This window comes from Heptranchias perlo, chromosome 1, assembly GCF_035084215.1.
Source record: "Heptranchias perlo isolate sHepPer1 chromosome 1, sHepPer1.hap1, whole genome shotgun sequence".
Lineage (NCBI taxonomy): Eukaryota > Metazoa > Chordata > Chondrichthyes > Hexanchiformes > Hexanchidae > Heptranchias > Heptranchias perlo.
Window position 1 is genome coordinate 41,130,438 of NC_090325.1, and position 19,906 is coordinate 41,150,343.

At 44.0% G+C, this 19,906-nt stretch overlaps 1 protein-coding gene across 1 annotated transcript in view; it reads right to left on the reverse strand.

Annotated features, from left to right (window-relative positions):
- The window catches only part of LOC137323130 (A disintegrin and metalloproteinase with thrombospondin motifs 12-like), a 556,042-nt gene that overhangs the window by 232,955 nt on the left and 303,181 nt on the right, over positions 1 to 19,906 (reverse strand). The window contains exons 14-15 of the mRNA XM_067986912.1: positions 9,985 to 10,154; positions 1,146 to 1,279 (exon numbers count right to left, since the gene is read on the reverse strand). Coding sequence (XP_067843013.1) covers positions 1,146 to 1,279; positions 9,985 to 10,154 — 304 coding nt within the window. The remainder of the gene's footprint in view (positions 1 to 1,145; positions 1,280 to 9,984; positions 10,155 to 19,906) is intronic.

The window sequence follows — 19,906 nt, forward strand, 5'->3', positions numbered from 1 at the left end:
CGAGAAGGTGGTGGTGAGCCGCCTTCTTGAACCGCTGCAGTCCGTGTGGTGACGGTTCTCCCACAGTGCTGTTAGGAAGGGAGTTCCAGGATTTTGACCCAGCGACAATGAAGGAACGGCGATATATTTCCAAGTCGGGAGAGATCATGGGTTGGGGGGGGTCATGGGGGGGAGGGGCAGTGGATTGATCGGGGAGGCCAGGAGACATCGGGGGAGGGGGAGCATGGATAGATCAGGGTGGGTCCGATCGTGGCGGTCCGATCGCGGGGACGGCGGGGGGGGGGGGGGGGAGTCGTCCAATTGCGGGGGCCCGATCTGGTGCTTCTGGGGCCGGAGGGAAGCACTCCTGCTCCTTTTGGCCCATAAGCAATGCTGAAAAGGCATTTAACTGCTGGATCCAGTCGTTCTCGCCTCCCTTCAGCTGCCGGGTTTCCCGAGCCCTGGGTAACCCGGTCCACAGCCATTAAATTTAAAACATAGATAAAATTTGAGGCCCGCAGCCTTATTAAAATATTTAAATTAGGGACCCGCTAATGGAGAGCGGGTTGGTCGCACCCCCCACCCCCGCAACCTAGCTCCGCTGGAGGCGGGTCGGGGTCAGGTTTCACGTTTTTGAATTTTTAATCCCCCTCCCCACCATTCTTGTGTCTATGTTGTTCACCTGTTGGTTTCAATGACACATAAGCCAGTGATCAAGCTCAAAGTGAGTCCACTTTAGAAAGCAAGAGCTTATTTTAGGATCTGTTTTTAACTGATTTCCAACTTTGAACTTCAGAAACAGGCTTTCACGCCTGTTGATTGTGTAAAGTTACACCATTTCAGACAGGCTGTAAGTTACAAATGAATAGGATGACTGTAAATGGAACAATGCAATGTACATGAAACCAGCTCAGAGTGATACCAAGGTGACATAACCCGCAAAGAACAATCTCATGAGTGCAATTTTTTTTACCTATGCCTGCTATTCCCAAGGCATCTATTTCATTTACGGCAGTAAACAATTGCAGTCATAGATCATTCTTTGAAATTTACAGGTGACAGGGAAAGATTTAATAACACATGTTACCATATGCTTGTCACTTCACACTGCTGAGGAGGTAGACGAAAAGCTTGACTTTATACAAAGGAAACATACCCAACTCTACCTTACATATGCCATTGATGCAGATATCCCTGCTGTTTGCAACCTCAGTGCATAATGTTCCATCAATCGCTGCATCGAGCATCTTCTCAGAGAACTGTCCCTCAATGGGCCGGCAGTGCAGTTCACAGGGATTAGCTTAAAGAGTGATAGCATGTTTAAAAATCAACTGAAAATGTGCATTTAAATTCCTGACCAGAACTTTAGCAAACAACAACTGGCAAGTAGCATGTAAAATACTGATGTCATTTGTTTCTCTCTCTTGTCACCCCTCTTTACTGCCGACACTATTCACTTTCTTTTCTTTGTCGTTTTGCCTCTTTAGGCCACCCAACCAACATTACATACCGTTCCCTGGCCAATAGGACAGATAACTGATATGCTTCCAATCCTTTAACAGTGCCACTGTGTAAGAAATCACTTAAAATTAATGATGGAAAATTCTTTTGGGTGTGTTGACATCTGCACTTGAATTCCTGATTTGCACATCTGATGGTGAGGCGTGAGATCAGCATGTTCCCGAGCTCCCACCGTAACTTCAACAGTAACCCTGGAGGAATGGCGTGAACAGCCATTTACGCCATTTCCCTTGAGTTTCCCTTAATCTCCAGCTGACTTTACAGCGGGAGATCGTGAGAACACCCAAGTAAATTACTGATGACAAAATCTACCTGGATGTATTTATCAAGTGTGTCCCCGAATAACAGAAAGGCATGTCTGTCTATCAAGAACTACGACAACACAAAGATAATGGGCCCGATTTTAGCACCCGCTATCGGGTGCGTTCTCGGCGGGGGGGCCTCGAAAATCGTGAAATGCAGGATCCCAACCGGATCCTGCCTCGATCCCGCCCACTTCCGGGTTCCCCGCTGACGCGCCGGCGTGCGCGCGCAGCCCCCGCTGGTGGGAATCCCGCAGGCAATTAAAGCCAGCGGGATGCCACTGTGTGTGATTTTGGATCAACATGGGACTGTTTCCCACACTCCCAGATCGAATGGACGTGTTGCAGCTGTCAGCCTGTGGCAGCTGCAAAGGTCCATTTGACAGGTTGGGGGGGGGGGTGGGGGGGGAGACCCTCACCCATTGCAGGAGGCGACTCTGTCACTTGGGAAAAAGTTTGGCCTCCACCACCCTCCTCCTGACAGTCAAAGTCACCAACCTGCACACTTACCCCGGGGTCCGGAGACATGTACCTACCTTGCGGACCCCCTCAGATGTACATCTTGCGGATGGGGGCCGTTGTAGCTGCAGTCATGACCTCCTCGGAGGGCGAACAGCATCACCAGCCTCACCATCCACGCCGTCCACCTCTGACACATGGAGCTCCACAACAGAGTGCTGTGACACATCCACCTGTACAGCAGGAGGGAGGGCTACCGCAGAGAGAGATGCGTCGCAGAGGCCACTACCCTCGCCACAGGTTCCACAGACCGAGGCTCAGCCTCCTGGACCTCTCTGAGCAGCAGTACACACGGAGGCTCAGAGTCACTCGACATGTAGCCGTGGACATCTGCAGCCTCTTTCATGCCGAGCTGCTCCTGGCTGTCGCTGTCAAAGTCACCACTGCCCTCCCGAACTTCTCCTCCACAGCCTTCCAGGGTGCAACCGGGGACATCACCGATGTCTCTCAGTCGTCTGCGCAGAAGAGCCCTGCAAATACACCTACACCCACTCTGCAGTGACACAATGGGTGGCATCAGTGGTGGGTCCTCATAGTGATACCCAGGAGCGGGCATTATTGCACAAACCGGACAGGATTCGCGAAGACATGGCAATAGTGGTGCCAATATAATGTGTGATGTGAGTTGTTCTGAAATTCAATATGAGTAACAACCATGACAAACCCTCAAACACCCTTGTGTATCCCCTTCATGCTCACGACACGTTTGCCTTACGCTGCCTACTGCACATATGTGATGCATGCCCTGTGGCTGCAGCACAGGTGGTGGCAGGTTGAGTGAGGCTGGCCGTGAGAGAGATGCACGACAGGGTGAGTATGGGATAGAGCCATTTGATTGTATGAGGATTGGGTTGCGTGGTAGTGGCGGGGTGAGTACTGGCGAGGTGAGTAGGTGCAGGTAAGATGAGGATGAGGTTTGAGTGGGTATGAGGGGTGATGTGACAGAGTAGTGTTGGCAGTGCTGAAGGAGATGTGGGGTGGGGGCAGTGATGTGGCAGACGGAGTGTAGGGGAAAGACTACGTGTGCTCACTTTGGCTGACCTACTGAGGTCATTGGACCGCCTCCTGCACTGTGTGCAGGTGAGCGATATGTTGGTGGCGCAGGTGACCCACTCTGCCACCTCGAGCCAGGCCTTCCTGGTGGCGGAGGCGGGCCGCTTCCTCCTGCTCGCCGGGTGGAAGATCTCTGTCCTCCCCCTCCACCTCATACCATGTATTGATACCTGGGGTGAGGCATCATTAAACTGGGAGCAGCCTTCCCCCTGGGCTGCTCTATGCAGTCATCTTTGCTATTTGTTGCAGCATCTGTCAGTGGAGGACTGCCCCTTTAAATAGAGCGCCTCCAGCTGACAGATCTTACTGCGCATGCACAGCCCGCCTGACGCGCAGATCAGCAGCGGGGAACCCGGAGGAGCAGGTAAGTGGCTCCAATTAGTGGTTTGCCTGCTACGATCGCGTGGGAAACCCACTAATTTCACCGGGCGCGCTTGCCCACCCGCCGAGAACCCCCACCCCTGCTAAAATCGGGCCCAATGTTTCTAAAGGAACTACGTGAACTGAATGAGAGACTCAGTTTGCAATGTTTGTGTTCAGATATCAGTCCCAACTAGGACCATTCTGGACAGCAAGTCATTCGGCAATACATCTACAGTATAAGATTTGAAAGAGAGCAACTCTAACAATCAGGAATCTAAAATAAAGTTGAAGAATAAAAGTGTACAAAACAATTTAAAAAGCAACACAATACCAACTACAGTTTTAAACAAAGATCATCACAATTGAAAGGTGCCTTCTGTGAATCTATTGAAATAGATATAGGGAAAGGGCAGGCAAATGGCATTTGGATAGATGGCTCCAGCTGAACAGCCAGTATCGGCACAGATACAATAATTTGAATGGCCTTCCTTGTGTTGTAATTTCTATGATTTTCTAACATCCATTGAAGCCATAGAAATATATTTCTCCATTATTACTGGAAAAGTAGGCATGAGTTTAATGTAGAGTAATGCTTAATATTCATACCAGATTTTTTTTGGTACATCAAACAGAGGTAAATATATGTCCTACTTACTGTTTTCAGGAATGTTAAATGAAAAAATTATTTACTAAGCTCCACTGATGATTTAGCAGATAAATGCTTTATCCAGTATAATACTAGCCATATCGACCAGGAGGGCCCTAGATTCAATCCTTGATCTATACTGAGTTAGCTGATCTCAGCTGGCAGCACTAGTGGTGCTATAATTGGTTACAGTGCCCCATTGCTAGCAAGGGAAAAAATTAGCCAGGTTTTCCATTCCTGGCATAGTTAGCTGTAACATACCATGGGTAAGCTTATGGGTAGATTTGCTGATTTTTTTCTAAATTATGTATTTTTAATGTTTTTATTATGGTTTAAGTGTAATTGCTGAGTTATATCATGCAGTAGGTGGGAATGCTATATGGCCACTGAAATGGCTGAAATATTTTTCGTGCTTTCATTGGTTCATTCTGTGATAGTTGCTGATACCAAATTGGTAGCTGTGGAAAAAAATATGAGTGGTTTTAAAAATTGAAATCCAGATCAAACTATTATTATAGTTTCCAGTGATTGATCTGCCACCCTCAAGCAAGTTGTCAAAAGCACTTTTAAAACAATTACACAACTGCTGTTCTATTTTACATGTTATTTGTCTCTTGCTAATCTATTAAAGTATCTTTAAGATCCAGATATTTGGAGTTATCCATTATTAACTCAGGTAAAATTCTATGCTAAATAAGGTTGAAGAATAAGTGGGAAAGGAAGGAAGGTAGCTCAGTATTAAATACAGTTGCAGACAATAGATCAACTAACACTCATTGTATACGGTTACATATAAAAAATAGGTACTTAGGTGAGATACCAAAAAACTGCCAATTCCTGCAGAACCATATCTTACATAGGTCAGTTCATTCAAAAGAAAAGAAAGAATTTATATGGCGTCTTTTATGTCTCCAGGATGTCGCAAAACACTTCACAGCTAATTAAGTACATTTTGAAGTGTAGGCACTGTTGTAATGTAGGCTAACACAGCAGCCAATTTGCACTCAGCAAGATCCTACAATTGGCAGTGAGATAAATGATCAGATAATCTGTTTTGATGGTGTTGGTTAAGGGTTAAATGTTAATCGGGACATCAGGATCTTCTTCGAATAGTGAGCTAGGAACCAAGTTTACAATTATAAAACGGAAAGATTCAAAGAGGGAAAAATTCAAACAAATGAAATGGAGGAGCAAGTTTACCAACATTTCAGTAGATGGAACATCTTTTAAAGAATAATGTTGGACATGCAGGACAAATACAAACCTAAGATCAACAAGAATAAAATGAGGAAAAATGTCCTCTAGAAATCCTGTAGGTAGAAAGGAGAGGAAGCTCACTGCTATGGAACTAATATGATCATGCGGAAACAAGTTAAAAGGGTGATCAGATGGAATAAGGGAGATCTAGAAAAAAGCATAGTTGCAGAGGCAAAACACAACAGTAGAAAATTTGTGCAGTGTCACAATTGCAAGATGACGGAGAGAAGAGGTGAGAAGATTAAACTGTGTAAAAAGGCTTGAAAATGAGGGTGAGCTCAAGATTATAAATGTTCTGAATGTTTATTTCATTAAAGTATTCACTTGAGTAACATGTCCTCCCCCCTCCAAAATAAAAGAGTACCAAGTCGTATTTTAAGATTTAGATAGAAATGAGCTGGAAGTCCTAGACCGGCTGAAAGGACTTAAAACAAGTAAATCCTTAGGTTTAGATGATATTTATTGCAGAGTTTTGAGAAAGACTAGTGAAGAGATTTGTGAGGCACTGACAATTATTATGAGGGAGTCAATGGACACTGGGGAAGTACTAATAGATTGAAAGACTGAAAGATTAATATAATTGATAGACTGATGTGATGCCCATATTACAAAAGGGTGACAAAAATGGCACAGGCAACTACAGACCCAAAGTCTTATTTCAATTTCATGTAAAGTAATGGAATTGATTATCAAGAGTAAACTTGAGGATTATCTGCACACCAACAACCAGGTAAACAGCAGTCACCGAGGGTTAAAAAGGGGAAGATCCTATCTGACAACTCTAGTCAACACTGACGGACCCTACAATGTTGTGTACTTAGTTATTCAAAATGCATTTGATAAAGTTCCACCGAAAAGACTATTAATTAAGTTCAAAGCTGTGAGGATTTAGGGCAAAACTTAGGTATGGATAAGAAATTGGCTGTAGGGCAGAAAACAATTGATACGGGTTAGAAGGATAATATCAGGGAGAGGGGAAAGTACTGAGTATTGGGATCACTACTGTTTCTGATTTACTCCAATGACTTGCATTCAATGCAAATAGTTTAAATTTATACACAATACTAAATTTGGAGTGGCATTGGAAAAAATAAAGAGGAAGCCCAGAAACTACCGAATGAGTTAAACAAAATATATGAGTGGGCCGAGCAATGGTTGATAAGTTCCTTGAAGAGGTGACAGATATGGTGAATGGGAAAAATGCAGTGTATGTAATGTATGTGATGCACATGGACTTTGAGAAAGCCTTTGACAAGGTAGCACCCAGGAAACTATTGGGGAAAAATAAGGGATATAGAATTAGGGCAGGGGTAGCAAATCGGATTAAAAATGAAAGAAACAGAGAGTAGAGTAGGACTTAAAGACAGTTTCTCAGAATGGTTGGAGTGGCTCCCACAGGGTTCTGTTCTGGTACCACTTCTGTTGTCTGCGTACATCAGTGATGTGGATATGGGGCTCGAGGGAGTGCTGTCCACATTTGTAGACAATACTAAAATAGGAGGCATAGTAAGTTATTTTGTTTGTTTATCTCACCCGGTATGGTACTGAGCCACAAAGAGCAGAAAAGGCCTTTAGGGAAGGAAACCTGCCGTCCTTACCCAGTCTGGCCTATATGTGGCTCCAGACCCATAGCAATGTGGTTAATTCTCAATCGCCCTCTGAAATGGCCTAGCAAGCCACTCGGTTGTACAATCTCGCTACGCACGGACTGCAGCGGTTCAAGAAGGCGGCTCACCACCACCTTCTCAAGGGCAATTAGGGATGGGCAATAAATGCTGGCTGTGCCAGCGATGCCCACATCCCATGAACGAATAAAAAAAAGATTCCATCCCCAGCCTGTGCAAAGTCAGACGATCCCAGCCAGGGAAGGTGGCAGGGGCACTATTATCGGCCTCAGCACCCTAGGGTTAAGAATGGGAAAAATCAGCCATGGCTCCTGCTCCTGATCATCATCATGAAGAGGAGTAATATGAAGAAAGTTGGAAACAAAAGAAAGTTTTATTCTTCAGACAAAACTTTGATAAGTTTTAAAGATGTGTGCGATAGTGCAGTACACCAGGGTCGGTTCTGGTATCTAAATCTAAGTTTTAAATCCCAGTAGCAGTGCACTCCGTGCACTTACTTTCAGTATGCTTGTCAATAAAATAGAGCGTCATCTGAGACAGCTGATAATGATAGCTACCAATCTCACGTGTAATTGGCTTTATAAACTCAAAGTACTAAACTCATTTATATTGAAGAACTGCTTTCACTGATTCTTTGCTGCATGACAGGCTTGTGGTGTTCTGAATTCACCCTGTTTGCAAGAGGGACAGAGTCAGACCAAGGAGAGCAATGCTGAAGCAATTTCAAAATCACATGTCCACAGTAGCTCAATAAGTTCATCAGCAGACTGCAGACCTTACCCCAGTGCACAAGAAGGACCTTACAGCCCAACAAAATCTGCTCAGGGCACAGCCCACCTGTAGTCAGAACAAAATAGAAGCAGAGGAATCCAGTAGAGACCCTTGAAACCCACATGTTGAGGCAGGCCTCACTGTTTCTGGAATTAGCCACATTGTCTCCGCAGCCAGTGCTCAAATATAAACATGATGTGGAGATGCCGGTGATGGACTGGGGTTGACAATTGTAAACAATTTTACAACACCAAGTTATAGTCCAGCAATTTTATTTTAAATTCACAAGCTTTCGGAGGCTACCTCCTTCCTCAGGTTTCCATATCGTTCACCTGAGGAAGGAGGTAGCCTCCGAAAGCTTGTGAATTTAAAATAAAATTGCTGGACTATAACTTGGTGTTGTAAAATTGTTTACAAATATAAACAGGGTACAGAAGAATCACTGTGTAATATCTGTGCTGTAACATCTATGCAGAGTTGGACGTTTTTTTGGCAAATTAGACTAACCCTCTCCATTTTTTCTTTTCCCTTTTTATATGCCATCCACTGTTTATTTTCCTCCTTAATGTAGTGCTTCACAATATCTTCCTGCATGAGGAACACTATAGAGTTGTTGTTGAAACTAATCTGACTTTAAGATTTAAAGGTGTTTTGTTGTCTGGTAAAGTTTGTAAATGAAGAAGTATGGAAGGATGCAATGGCATAATCACAGCACTGATCATATCTGCTATTAAAATGCTTTATATTTAAAATATAATATATATTTGTTATGTGAAATACTAGTTTTACAAAGTCATTACAAAATGGTTGCACTCAAACAGTTTTCAGAGTAGACTACTTTTAGCTAATTGAATAATTAAGTCTGACCAAGTCCTTTCCAACCCCAAATATGACAGTGCCTATTTAAATCAAGTTACATTGAGTCTACAGCACAGAAACAGACCATTCAGCCCAACTGGTCTATGCCAGCATTTATGCTCCACACGAGCCTCCTCCTGCCCCTCTTCATCTAACCTTATCAGCATACCCTTCTATTCCTTTCTCCCTCATGTGCTTATCTAGCTTCCCCTTAAATGCATCTATGCTAATCGCCTCAACTACTCCTTGTGGTATCACATTCCACATTCTTTCCTTTCTTTGAGTAAAGAAGTTTCTCCTGAATACCCTATTGGATTTATTAGTGACTATCTTATATTGATGACCTCTAGTTTTGGACTCCCCCACAAGTGGAAACACTTTCTCTACGTCTACTCTATCAAACCCTTTCATTATCTTGAAGACTTCTATCAGGTTAGCCCTCAGTCTTCTCTTTTCTAGGGTAAGACTAAAATAACTTACCCTTGTATAAATTTATACAGTTATTTTAGCTTTAACAACATTTGCTAAAGAGGGTAATTTTAATCTTAGGGACTGTAGTTATGTTACAATGCAAAACTATTCCAAATATTTCAATTTTAAAACAACAACTTCCATTATGTAATGCCTTTAATATAGAAAAATGTCCCAAAGCACCTCATAGAGGCATGAGAAAAACAGATGCCAGGCTAAAAAAGGAGGTTGTAGGAGAGGATCTGGGTTTTAGGGAGGGCTTTAACTGAGGAGAAGCAGAAGTGTTCAGAGAATGCAATCGAACTATGTGTTACTGACTATAGTGTAAAAAGAAAACAAACATGATCAAAGCCTCCTCAAGGTTTCTTTACCCCAAGAGTGAATATTATGACCAAGGACACGGAGATCAACACATCCTGCAGAAATTTCCATCTATTAATTTTAATGGATACACAATCATGCTGACACTCTGATCTTCCTACCTAAGTTCTCAATATGGGCTCGAGCATTCAAAGCTCTGGGGCGAGAGCGAGAGTTTGGAAAATCTACCCTTAAGCCTCAACCAGATACACACGTTTGGACTACTAAGTAAAACATTCGATCCAAATGAACTACATACCAGCATGATGAACTGGAACCCAAGAGTAGAGTTCATTTTTGTAAACAACTGTGTCGAACTCGCTGCACTGCATCTGACGGAATGTAGGTGTCTCCTGCAGACACGGGTTGACATTACAGATGCGATATCGTTTGCGCTCTCCAGTACAATACTTCCCGCCAAACTTTGGACTGGACAAAAGAAAAATGATCTTAGTAAAACAGTAATATTTCCAATAGTAGTTCTATGAACAATTAAATGTGAAGTTACATTCCATAATTGTATACTTTGGTGAATGCTAACATTATCCTACTGTCACTGCATAAAGTTCTCCAGATTGAAAATGATATAATTCTTTAGAGTGGCCAGCAATAAATTTAAACACACATTTGTCCACTTTTTAACTAATACCAAGCCACAGCTGAAGAATTCATACCGACCCTGTACTCACTGTGGAGCCCAGACTGCATTGCAGGCTGGGTTATCCAGTCATCTTAATGAAGAAATAACTTGCTTTTATATTGCGCCTTTCACATCCTCATGCTCTTCCAAAGCACTTCACAGCCAATTAATTACTTTTTTGACATGAAGTCTCTGTTGTAATGTAAGCAAATGCAGCAGCCAATTTGCACACAGCAAGGTCCCACAAAAAGAAATGACATGAATAACCAAACAATCTGTTTTGCTGGTGCTGGTTAAGAAATAAATGTGATCTTTTATATTCACCTGAATGGCAGATAGGACCTCAGTTGAACATCTCATCTAAAAGACTTCAGTGCTGCACTGAAGTGCTAGCTTAGATGATGTGCTTAAACCCACAACCATCCACCTCATTGGCAAGAGTGCTAGCACTGAGCCAAGTGGACACTCCAATAAATCATCTTCATTTAGGATACCTTCAAAATGGCTGTCAGTCCTCTCTCAAGAGAGGTAAGATGTAGCTCACACTTATGGGAGTACTTTGTGTTAAAAACTCCGTATATTAAAATTAATTTTTAAAAGTGGGTCAAGCACTTCCTTCCTGAGACTTCTATTACTGAGAAGGACAAAAGGAGGAATGTCATGGGAACACCATCACCTTCATGTTCCTCTCCCAGTCAAATACCATCCTTACTTGAAGTAAATGGAGAGGTGAAGTGGGTGGGCTGTATAACAGGCGTATGATTTGTTACCGCCCGTTTTCCATCCCCGCCGAAGTTGAATTTCACCCCAATATGCCGTCCCTTCACCGTCGCTGAATCATTCCTGGAATTCCTTATCTAACATCATTGTAGGAGCACCAGCGTCATGAAGACCTCAGTGATTCAAGAAGAAGGCCCATCACCACCCTTTCAAGCAACTAGAAATGGGCAATATCCCATCTTGTTAGCATCACCAACATACTGAGACCAAATAAATAAAAAGCACCATCTAGTATGGTACTCAACCATGTAAACTAGGAAAGTCCCAGGTTTAATCTCTAGTCTGTGCTATGTTAACTGATCACAGTTAGAGCTCAGTTTGAGTCCTAGGAAGGGGAAAACAAAATCGTACAGCGTTCCTGTTCTTGGTCTTCTCCTGCTGGATGTCTGCTGAGGACAAGATTGGCTTCATTGTAATGTCTTTGCCTTTCTCCCACTACCAGTGTATAGCCTTCAACACTCACTGTCAAGTCTCTTACAGTGCATTTACTCATCGCTTCATTGGAAAGGCTTCTCGAGCTGTTCTATCTCAATGATTGGTGCAGTTTTCCTATTGTCGTTCCATGAAGTTTGGAGAACAATTCATTCATTTTACTTTCTGGAACACATATTTCATCTTCTAATATCTTTCTCTCTTTAGCTATAATTGATGGTTAAATGTTTCTCATCCCACATTTTATTTACTTTGCCAGTAAGTACAGTATTTACGCACAAAGGAACCTCTTTGTATAATCATATCTTGCTTGCCATAACAAGTGTCTGAAATTTCCATGAAGGTTCGCCGGTGGGAGTTGGGCGGAATTCCCCAGAGAAATGCCGCAAATGTTTCTGCCATTTCTGCGGGGGATAATTTCTGCTGGGCCAGGTTCCGCGAAATGTCCACCATAGCCTCAGTAAAAGATCGGTGGAAATCCTGGAGAAACAGTCGAAATATTTGTGCCATTTCTCCGGGAGTTCCGCTGATCTCCTTCAGTTTGATTTCTACCCACCTGCACAGAACTGAAGGAGATCGGCGGAACCCCCGGAGAAATGGCACAAATATTTCGACTGTTTCTCCAGGATTTCCACCGTTCTTAACCGGGCTTCATTAATATGTTGCCAGCTGGAATGGGCTGGAAGCAGCTGCCTCCCTACAGAAATTCGGCACTCAGTTAAGTGTGGGGTTCCGGGATGGGTCTCACAGTACGGAAGGGGAGAGTCTTAAGCAGGAGAAGCCTAGACTTTGCTTGTGGGATCCGGACGAACATTCTTGTGCCTCCTGGCCTCACAAAGGAAAGTAAAAAAACTTTCCTTGAATAGCATCTTCTGCATCTGATCTGCTTCTCACCTCACTTTACCTGGTGGTTTCCCTGCTCAGGTTGGAGTTAAAATTGCAGTCAGGGCCCAATTACCTCATTGGACTCGATCTGCATATTTAAAGAAGAACCCCACCGGCTTCATGTGGGTGCGTTTGCCACATGGAAGACGACAGGATCCAGGTGGGTAAGTCACCCAGCTGATCTTGACTGCCTATCTGCCCAACTTCCACGAGGTCAGTAAGGTTAAAATTGACCCCAAGAAATGAGAAAATGGGCTTCAGTTTCCTATACAGTAATGGGTGCATTCACTGATCCCACGCTTTGAGCAAAGAGCCGCACTTGAAAGGCAGTATGGGGATGGAGATAGGGAGGAAGAAAGGAAGTAAACAAGAAAGAACGAGAAAATGGACGAAAGAAAGAACGAACAATTGTGCATTTTTATAGCACTGCAGTGCCAATTCTGACTCACACTTCTTCAAGCATAGCTGGGAGCACCAGATCAAAGAATTTCTGCTCGTATCTTTAATCCTAATTAATGCTATCCAGCATTAGAAATTTGAGGAAAATTATTCTTGCAAGTGTTGTGCCAGATAATGAAATGTATATCTGTACAATTACAATGAAATCATAATCTCCTTCAGAGCTGCATTTATCAAAAATCAATTGCAGAGTAACCAATATTATCTTTTAAAATATTAAAAATGCAATCTATACAATGCCATCGTGATGTTTAAGCCTTTATGTAACCATGAATATTTATTGAAAATTAATAAATCTTCTGTGGTGCTGTTCACAAAATGACCATAGAGAGAGGATTTCAATGCGTTTAATAATTCCACATCCTGATTGAGTTCTTTGATGAAGTATTAGAGGCAGTTATGAAGTAGATGTATGTATGGACTTTCAAAAGGCACTTGATAAAGTATCACATAACAGACTTATTCGGAAAATAGAAGCACATGGGAGTAAAAGGACGGTGGTAACTTGGGTACTTAATTGGCTAAGTGATAGGAGGCAGAGAGCAGTGATGAACGGATGTTTTTCTGACTGGAGAGAAGTATGCAGTGGGGTCTCCCAGGGACCAGTATTAGGACCATTGCTTTTCTTGTTAAATATAAATGACCTGGACTTGGGTATTGGGAGTACAATTTTGAAATTTACAGATGATACAAAACGTGACAACATAATAAATAGTGAGGAGGATAGTAGCAGACTTCAGGAGGACATAGACAGACTGGTGAAATGGCAGACACATGGCAGATTCAATTTAATGCAGATAAGTGTGAAGCGATGCACTTTGAGAGGAATAACATGGAGAGGCCGTATAATCTAAATGGTCCTATTTTGAGGGGGGTGCAAGAGCAGAGGGACCTGAGGGTGCATATTCACAAACCTTTGAAGATGCAGGGTAATTTGATAAGGTGATTAAGAAAGCGTATGGGATACTTGGCTTTGTAAATAGGGGCACTGAATACAAAAAGGAGGTCATGCTAAACCTTTACAAATCACTGGTAAGGCCTCAGCTGGAGCATTGTGTACAATTCTGGGCACCACACTTTAGGAAGGATGTCCAGGCCTTGGAGAGGGTACAGAGGAGTTTTACCAGGATGATACCAGGGATGAGGGACTTCAGTTCTGTGGAGAGATTGGAGAAGCTGGGATTGTTCTCCTTAGGGCAGAGAAGGTTGGGAGAATTTTTAAAATAATGAGGGGTTTTGATAGAGCAAATAGCACTTGTTATCTGATGATGCTATAGGAGGTCACTCATTCTGTGTTAGTATGAAAATAACGTCATTGGTTTGAATTTGGTTCAACCTTGCTATTTTGTCTGATAATTGTCTGAACAGTTAAATAAATATATAAAATGTACATTAGTATCTAGCCACTATACAAAGAAGCCAGTGAAAAATGTTTGTACAGGAGGTTTAGCCCTGTGTTCCTGAGAACCCTACTTGAGACAAAAGAAAACCAGGCAGCTGTAACATCTTCATCAAGGTAATGTATCCATAACTAATTGCCTTAATTTTAAGGGCATTTTCTTTCAACACATTGCTTCCCTCCTTCTGCATGTTTCCTCTGGCAAGTGGTTTGGTAATCAGAGGTCATAGATTTAAAATAATTGGCAAAAGAACTAGAGGGGAAATGAGGAGAATTTTTTTTCTCACAGAGGTTTGTTAAGATCTGGAACACAAGACCTGAAAGGGTGGTGAAAGCAGATTCCATAGGAACTTTCTAAAGGCAATTGGACATGTACTTGAAGAGGATTAGTTTGCAGGAAAAATTATAGGAAAAAAGCTGAGGAGTGGAACTAAATTGGACAGCTCTTTCAAAGAGCTGGCACAGTCACGATGGGCTGAATAGTCTCCTTCTGTGCTGTAAGATTCTATGATTCTTTGATTCTATAATCTAATATTATAAATATAAACATTTACAATTACAAATAGGCTTGCTGATCACCTGCAGTGTTGCTCATGGTGAGTCAGAATATGTACTGTTTTATGTTTTGTAACATCCAATGTATTATCAGGATCACTGGTTTACAATGATTTAATAAGTCAAATTGTGTTTTTATTACAGAGGGCTGCAGGAGTGTTCGGAATATTTTCAAGCTGGAATTCTACGATTTTTGCATTGAAAGTGCGGTGCAGATTTTCATCTTCACCACCTGGGCAATAACCTGGTGGAGCAGACAGCCCACCCTTTATAGAGCCCACCAAATTTTCATTCCATTATCACTAGATTGAAAATTGGGCAGGTTCTATAAAGAACGAGCAGTCAACTCCACCCGATTACCGCCCCAGCGGATTGAAGATGGAAATCTAACCCTTTGCAGCAGTGCCTCAATTACCATTAACATAATTCAAAAACATTTCAAGGTGGGCAGGAAATTGGGTGAGTCGGCAGAAGAAAAAATAACACAAAGTAAGCATAAAATCTTCCACGGGGCAGTTAAAGATGCAAGTTCTATGGGGAGAGTGCAGAGCAGTAGTCTTGAATTGCTCTGGCAAAGAGCTGGTAAAGAAACAATGTGCCGATTGGCCTCCTTTCGATCTTTAACTTCAATGATTCTATGGCTTCCTTGTGTGTTTTCGTAGAATCGACTCACCAGATGTGACTGGTCCATGCTGACCGCATGGCCGACAATACCAAGCATTTAGCAAGATTCAATGAGCAATGTTTTTATACTCTAAAATAATACATCTTTACATTCTTAAAGCCACAAAACTTTCAATAGTATTAATGTTAACATTGATGCTTTGAAGTGTTTTTTGTATTGGAGTGTAGAAAACCACACTCCTGGGCCTAAATATTAACCTGGAAGAATGGGTGGGTTGGGGCGGTTGGGTTCCTTAAAAATTATAAAAGTTTGGAGCGGGAACGAATCCCAGATCCAACCAGCCGAATAACGAGTTTCACCAAGATGAATCTGGATGGGTGCACGCTTCAGAAACCTCGGAAGTCCTGCCAGCAATTAAAGCCGGCGGGATGACAATTAAAGGAGCAACTAAGATAGTTGAAGTAGTTAACTGAATTACATTTTTGTGGATTGAGGCCGACATATAATTTTAACTCTACCTGAATGTGTCTCCCGTGGCCTCTGAAACATGCCGTGGAAATGGAGGTGAGTTGCAGCCAGCAGCTATTTCGACATTTAAACCAGTGATTGGCCAATGGGGATTAAAGGTGAGTTTTTGCAGCAGGACAATCAGTTCTCTCAGACAAACCTTTGGCTGGGAGTTCTTTGTGTTTAGTCTGAGATTTCTTTGTTCACGCATACTTAGCTACATTTTGGACCCCCTCAAACTGACACCATCAGGATGGGGGGGCACAATGGATGTATTCAGCAGTACATCTGAGAAAGAGGCATATTAGCATCCACGGCAGGCACGACGTACAGTTCTGGGAGCTGCAGCTCCACAAGACAGAGGTGCGCCATAAAGACCTGCAGAAGAGCAGAGAGAGGAAGAACAGAGGGGCCAAGGTCGCAGGAGGCTCTACCCTCGTGAGAGGGTCTACAGACAGAGGCTGAGCTTCCTGGACCTCTCTGAGGGGCAATGCCTACGAAGGTTCAGATTGAGTCGCCAGGTGGTCACAAACATCTGCAGGCTCCTTCATGCAGAGCTGCTCCCGAATGGGCCTGGTGGCCATGTTTCCCCCGTTGCATTTAAAGTCACCATTGCCCTCAATTTCTTTGCCTGCAGATCCTTCCAGGGCACCACTGGTGACATCGCTAGGATCTCTCAGTCGTCTGCCTATAAGTGTATACGACAGGTCACAGATGGCCTGTTTGCCAGGGCATCTGACTGCGTCAACTTCCCCATTGACGACATCAGCCAGACTGAGAGGGCAATGGGTTTCCACTCTCTGGCTGGCTTCCAACGGGGACAGGGTGCAATTGATTGCACACTCGTAGCAATCCGAGGACCTGCACATGAGCCAGGGCTGTTCATCAACTGAAAGGGATATCACTCCATTAATGCGTAGTTGGTCAGCGACCACAGGAAGAGGTTTCTGAAGGTGTGTGCCAAATTCCTTGACAGTTGTCATGATTCCTTCATTCTGCGCAAATCCAACATTCCGGCCCTCTTCCATACACAAAACAGAGTTAAGAGCTGACCCCTTGGAGACAAGGGATACCTCCGGCAGACATGGCTCGTGAGGCCTCTGAGAAATCCCAACAGTGAGACACAGCAGCAGTACAACGACAGTCACAGCACCACCAGGTCTGTCATTGAACAAGCCATAGGAATGCTGAAGATGCGCTTCGGGTGCCAGGATCGATCTGGGAGAGCCCTTCAGTACTCACCAGCAAGGGTGTGTAGAATAATAGTCGTGTGTTGCGTCCTGCACAACACCGCTCAACAGAGAGGTTTGAGGCTTGAGGTCCCATGCGCTCAAGAAGCAGCCGCACCTGCCATCAACACTGAAGAAGACGAGGAGGAGGAGGAGGAGGAGGAGGAGAACGACGATGGGCGAACCATTGGCAGAGCAGCGTCTCACCAGGCTGCTCGTCGTGCCAGGGGGTCACTTATAGTTGATAGATTCTCAAAGGAAGAGCTGCAAAGTGACGTAGTCAAGTACTCAGACCACCTGTAACAACCACCAAGACCACCAACTCCCCCCCAAGGTTGCACAAAACAGTCTGACAACTATACATACACCTATTGTAAACGCACCAAATGGGTGGCACCAAGTCTCGGCGTTCATGATGAAGCACATGAAAGGGTGCTTTCACAAAAGAGACTCAAGAATGGGCAAGATGTGGCAGTGATGGTGATAATCATAACATTTAATGTGAATTTAACATAAATCAAATATAAATGAAAAACATGACAGTCTGTCAGCCACCCTTGTGCATACCATTGGTGATTACAATTCTTTGACTTGCCCCTCCTACAGCTTCTTCGTGGTGCATCCCCTATGGCTGTAGCAGAAGTAGTTCCTGGTTGCTGAGATTCATGCTCAGACTGCTTAGATGCTTTCAGTCTATGACCTCTGGGTTTTGGAGCCCGTGAGTGCCCCTCCAAAGACTGCTCCACCTGCACCTGTGCAGGGGCAGACCCGGCCACCTGGGAAGGAGGCAGCATTGCGGGTACTGGTTGAGAGGGGGGCAACAGGTGAGACATGGGAGCGCTTTGAGTGGCATTCCCACTTCCATATCCCCTTTCACTGTCGTCCCTCTCCTGGGCCACGGTCACATCACTCCTGCCACTATGCTGGACAACAGCTTGGAGCAGATCTGTGATGCGTTCTAAGGCCAAGACTAAAATATCTATCTGCCTGTTTAAGGTGGCAGACATGTTGGCATCCAGATTCCGCATGGCCGTTGTCAGGGCCTGAATGGACGCATTTGTGAGCCGTGCTTGAAGTTCAATGGAGGCTGACATTCCCTCCATCGCAGACATTCCCGCACTTACCTGCGCCACCAGTCCATTAATACTGGGGGTGGACTCCTCCAGCCTCTGCGTCAATGTGGAGACCGAGCATGACACGTCTTCCAGTGCGCCGCAAAGGTGCGTCTGACCCTCGATCATTCTCCTTTTCAAGGATGGCCCCCGGGGTTCAGCGTCTATGCCAAGCTGAGCAGAGCTTGGAGAGGAGTGCACCCCCCAACGCGGACTCTCCAGCACTGCCCCTGCCACCAGTGGCTGCTCGTGCTCACTTGTGAGTAACGGATCACCAGGTGACAACTCAACTATCTGTCTAATAGGACCCACCGAGATGTGAGTATTTGTGCTGGTGCATGGTTCACTAAGATGTGATGGTGCGCCCTCAGAGGCAGGGAACTCCTCAGAGGAATTGCCCTCATCTACATCTACAGTCCATGACGCCCCTGGAAGAGAACATACAGCATTATTAAGAATCATCTCAGAAGTGATGTTGCGATGAGCATACTGAGGTGTGCAACAGGTCAATTATTGATAACATCGATCCATGTTGTGTGTGAAGGATAGAATCATAGAAAATTTAAGGCACAGAAGGAGGCCATTCGGCCCATCGTGTCTGCACTGGCCAAAAATGAGCCACCCAGCTTAATCCCATTTTCCAGCACTTATAGGTCACAACACTTCAGGAGCACATCCAGGTACTTTTTAAATGAGTTGAGGGTTTCTGCCCCTACCACCCTTTTAGACAGTGACTTCCAGACCCCCTCCACCCTTTGGGTGAAAAATATTTTCCTCAGCTCCCCTCTAATCCTTTTACCAATTACTTTAAATCTATGCCCCCTGGTTATTGACCTCTCTGCTAAGGGAAATAGGTCCTCCCTATCCACTCTATCTCGGCCCCTCAATTAAATCACCCCTCAGCCTCCTCTGTTCCAAAGAGAAGAACCCCAGCCTATCCAATCTTTCCTCACAGCTAAAATTCTCCAGTCCTGGCAACATCCTCATAAACCTGCTCTGTACCCTCTCCAGTGCAATTACATCCTTCCTGTAATGTGGTGACCAGAACTGTACACAATACTCAAACTGTGGTCTAACTCGTGTTTTAAACAGTTCCAACATAAACACCCTGCTCTTATATTCTATACCTTGGCTAATAAAGGAAAGTATCTTGTAAACCTTCTTAACCACTTTATCTACCTGTCCTGTTACCTTCAAGGATCTGTGGACATGCACTCCAAGGTCCCTCACTTCCTCTACACCTCTCAGTATCCTCCCATTTATTGTGTACTTTCTTGCCTTGTTTGCCCTCCCCAAATGCATTACCTCACACTTCTCCAGATTGAGTTCCATTTGCCACTTCTCTGCCCACCTGAGCAGTCCATTGATATCTTCCTGCAGTCTACAGCTTTCCTCCTCACTATCAACTACACGGCCAATTTTTGTATCATATGCAAACTTCTTAATCATGCCCCCTACATTCAAGTCCAAATCATTAATATATATATCATAAATAGCAAGGGACCTAGTACTGAGCCCTGCGGAACCCCACTGGAAACAGCCTTCCAGTCACAAAAAC